This window comes from Poecilia formosa, unplaced genomic scaffold (genome assembly GCF_000485575.1).
Source record: "Poecilia formosa unplaced genomic scaffold, Poecilia_formosa-5.1.2 Scaffold480, whole genome shotgun sequence".
Taxonomy (NCBI): domain Eukaryota; kingdom Metazoa; phylum Chordata; class Actinopteri; order Cyprinodontiformes; family Poeciliidae; genus Poecilia; species Poecilia formosa.
Window position 1 is genome coordinate 278,702 of NW_006800419.1, and position 4,096 is coordinate 282,797.

At 42.4% G+C, this 4,096-nt stretch overlaps 1 protein-coding gene and 1 long non-coding RNA gene across 2 annotated transcripts in view; one reads left to right on the forward strand and one right to left on the reverse strand.

Annotated features, from left to right (window-relative positions):
• The window catches only part of cd109 (CD109 molecule), a 19,201-nt gene extending 16,532 nt beyond the window's left edge, over positions 1-2,669 (forward strand). Inside the window, exons 28-32 of the mRNA XM_016664329.1 lie at positions 249-314; positions 391-521; positions 1,127-1,283; positions 1,376-1,478; positions 2,332-2,669. Coding sequence (XP_016519815.1) covers positions 249-314; positions 391-521; positions 1,127-1,283; positions 1,376-1,478; positions 2,332-2,528 — 654 coding nt within the window. The 3' untranslated portion in view covers positions 2,529-2,669. The remainder of the gene's footprint in view (positions 1-248; positions 315-390; positions 522-1,126; positions 1,284-1,375; positions 1,479-2,331) is intronic.
• Positions 1-3,951, reverse strand: part of LOC107833923 (uncharacterized) — a 22,671-nt gene extending 18,720 nt beyond the window's left edge. The window contains exon 1 of the long non-coding RNA XR_001659692.1: positions 3,942-3,951. This is a non-coding gene — a long non-coding RNA (uncharacterized LOC107833923). The remainder of the gene's footprint in view (positions 1-3,941) is intronic.
• Positions 3,952-4,096: the final 145 nt, after the last annotated feature.

The window sequence follows — 4,096 nt, forward strand, 5'->3', positions numbered from 1 at the left end:
TCTCATTCTGGTCCCAGTCTGATCTCATTCTGGTCCCAGTCTGGTCCCAGTCTGATCTCATTCTGGTCCCAGTCTGGTCCCAGTCTGATCTCATTCTGGTCCCAGTCTGATCTCATTCTGGTCCCAGTCTGATCCCATTCTGGTCCCAGTCTGATCTCATTCTGGTCCCAGTCTGGTCCCATTCTGGTCCCAGTCTCTGCTGACTCGGCAGTTTCGGGTCTTTAAATGTTTAAACTGTCTTTTTCCAGATTGATCCAGAACCGGTTCTGGACCTGCAGGTGACGGCGTCGGGTCGTGGACTCGCTCTGCTCCAGGTACCTGCTTGCCTCCATGGTAACCATGGTAACGGCGCCCCCTGCTGCTTCTTCCTCACCTTCGTCTCTTTTTCAGCTCAACGTGTTTTACAACATCCGCAGCGAGGAGCTGCTGAGGAGGAGGGGCGCCGAAGAACACGAAGCGTTTTACCTGAAGGTGGCGCTGTTTGAGGAGCAGAACGAGGCTCACCTGTTCGTCTGCACCAGGTCAGGAGGTCACATGACCCACCTGCACCAGGTCAGGAGGTCACATGACCCACCTGCTGTCACTGTGGACTGATTCTGTTCCTGACATCATTTATTTCTCTGACTGTAAAGAGTCAAATCATGAAGAAAATCAGGAGATTTTTAATTTTCAAAATTAAAAAAGTAAATAAAATAAAGTTGAAAACATTTAAATTTCCAGAAATATTTAACTTTTTTATTTATTTGTGTAAGTTTATATTTATTCAGTTGTTATTTACTGGTTTTATTTTAAATATTCATTTCATTTTTGCAAATGTAGGAAAATCGATTGAATTTAAATACCTAAACATATAATAATCATCTTTTTTTCTGTTTTGTAAAAATGTAAATTTCCTGAAATATTTTTGGAAATTTTAGACATTTCATTTTTGTGTGAATGTTTTTTATTATCTTTATTTAAAATGTAGATTCTTTATTATTTTCTACTTTTCATAAATTCAGATGAATTAAATTTAAATTTACTTTTTTAAACAGATAAATAAAATTTTGACAGACTCAGAATCTTTCTGCTGCTTTGTGGCCCGGTTTGTTCGGGTTCTAACTGGTTCTGGTTCTGCGGCCCTCAGCCTGGCCCGCCACTTGGGCCTGAATGAGACGGGGATGGTTCTGATGGAGGTGGGTCTGCTGAGCGGCTTCAGCGCCCAACCGGACCTGGTACCGCTGGGCGGCGCCGTGAAGCGAGTGGAGACCGAGCCGGGGAGGGCGGTTCTGTACCTGGACTCTGTGAGCTGACACCTGATCCGGCTGGCCAGTTCTGTCTGGTTCTGTTTGGGCTCCAGAACCAACCGCGGTTCTGTCTGGTTCTGGTTCTGCAGGTGTCGACCCAGGAATCGTGTCTGCTCGTCCCGCTGCTGGTGGAGTTCAAGGTGGCCCGGGTCCAGGAAGCCTCGGTCAGCGTTTATGACTACTACGAGCCACGTAAGGTTCTGCTGAAGAGCCGGGCTTGGACCCGAAAGTGGACTACCAAAATAAAAGCTGGGTCTTCTGAGCTCCTGCTTCTCGAATCGCTTGGTGTTGCTTCAACATTTCAGCCTGAAGCCAAGATGAGCCGTTTTAAATCCAGACATTTAGCAGCAGAAATCATCAGTGTCCACAGCAGTTTATATAGAATATCAACACCCAGCTTTTATTTTGATAGTCCACTTCCATATTTGCATATTAGCTTAATGTTTAGCGCAGAGATAACTAAATAGTTAGCACTCAACTAGAAAAGTATTTAGCTAGATACTTAGCTAGCTGAGTGCTAAATATTTAGCTAGCTGCCAGCTAGCTAACACTTTTTAGCTAGCTCAATATTTAGCTGGTAAAGTAAATATTTAGTTTCAAACTATATCTATAAATGAATGAATGACATGGTGAAAATCTGCGTTTTGCTCTCCTGACAGGCTAAATAACTAATAATTATTTCAGTATAATTTTCCTCTGGGGTGTACTAATTTATGCATCACCAGAAATGTTAGTTTTATTGGCATTATACTGAAAATTTTAAAATATTTATTATTTTACTTGACGTTCACAATATTGTTAAAATATTAAAAATATTCACACATCTAAAGATTTTCATGGGGTGTACTAACTTTCTCTCAGGAATCCCAGATTTTCTTCTGCATCCATTTCTGCCGATTTAAAGACAAACTGCAAACTACTGAATATTAATGAGTTTCACTTTAAATCTGAATAATTAGCTACTTTAAATGATAATAAACTGAATTGATCTGAAGAGTGAAGTGCAGACAGTGCAGCTGATTCTGGGCTCTGGCGCCCCCTGCAGGCCGCAGGACGGTGCGGTCGTACCGGTCGTCTTTGCGGAGCGACGTCTCCTCCTGCTCCTTCTGCGGAGAGGACTGCAGCCGGTGCCGAGCGAACAACGACTACGAGCTGAACGCCGCGTCGCGCTGCAGCCGCCACTTCCTGCTGCGCCATTTCCTGCCCGCGCTGCTGCTCCTCTTCGTCATCTTCAGCGCCTGAAGGCAGCAGCCAGCTGGCCTTCCGTCCTGCAGCGGGTTAAATAATAAAACATGTGAGAGATTCTGAGTTGTGGCTGAATTTCTTCCTCTGGCTTCTTCGGGTTTTCAGGAATAAATCTAGAATAAAGTTTGTGCTCAATCTGAAGCAGATCTGGATCAGAGGAATCGGCGGACATGTTTGCACCTTCAGGTCGTTAGTGGTGTTTGTGGCTCAGAGCTGAACGGCCTAATTAAAGCAGACAAACAGGAGGTTAAGGATGAGCTTTCAGCTCATACAAGTCACTGAATCTTTGGCTAAAAGCAGAAAATGATTTTAATATTTCATGTATTCATCAGGAGGCCTGGCCACATCGACCAGAACCTCCAGGAACAGCTAAGCAGTTAGCTTCAGGATTAGCAGTTAGCTTCAGGATTAGCAGTTAGCTTCAGGATTAGCGGTTAGCTTCAGGATTAGCAGTTAGCTTCAGGATTAGCGGTTAGCTTTAGGATTAGCGGTTAGCTTTAGGATTTGCGGTTAGCTTTAGGATTAGCAGTTAGCATGTGAGCTACTATTTTAGCTTTTATTAATGCGCCCCCCAGCTGGGAAGTGAAGTTACTGCAGAACCTCTGAAGGTTCGGTCCAAAACATTGAAGCTCAAAACGTCTCAAACAGCCGAAAACGAAACAAATGAGAAGTTTTAACAAAAACTCATATTAATCTGTCAAACTCAGATGAATAAAAATAAAATATTTTTATTGAACTTATTTGAAATTTTAATATTTTGTTCATCCACGTGTTAAACACTTAAAGGTCAGGGGTTGAATACTTTATCAGGTTGTTTCTAAACCGGATCTGTTTGCCTCATGATGACCTGAATGGAGGTCCAGGTGAGTCCAAGCACAGGTTCATCGCCATGGCAACGCCATTTCATCAGAACAGCTGCAGGTTCTTTAACAACGACCTTCTTGATCTGGCCTCTAATAACAGCAGGAATATGTGTTTAATTTTAATCCGGTGTTTTATTTTTATTTTCTCTCTAAGTTCTCAGCTCCGCCGGTAGGGGGCAGTCTTGCTTCACAGATGGACCTTCATCATCATCATCACTCTGGTTAAACCCGGTGCAGACACCTCCAGGGATCTGATGGAGATGTTTACTCTGATTATGGAGAAAATTATCAATAATATTCAACATGAAGTTTAATTAAAATAAAAACTGATCAATCAGCTGATCCAGTTATCAATCAATGCATTAAGATCAATTCAAGCCATTAAAACGCCTGGATGAGTTTCTCTGATGTTTTGGGTCGTTAGCTGTTAGCATGGGATTCATTATTTAGTCATAAATGCTGCAGTTTCAAACTAAATATTATATTTCGAAGCTAAATGTTTACTTTGAATCTCATAATTATTTTAAAACTAAATATGTTTGTGAACTAAATCTGAGTTTAGTTTGAAGCTAAAGCACAACCATAAAAACACTGAGATTTATGAATGAATGAATAATGTTGCAAACCCAGCCAGCATGCCCAGGTGGGCCCCATGTGGGGGGAAAGGAGGGCTGATGTATGGGTCCCATATGGGTTTGTCCG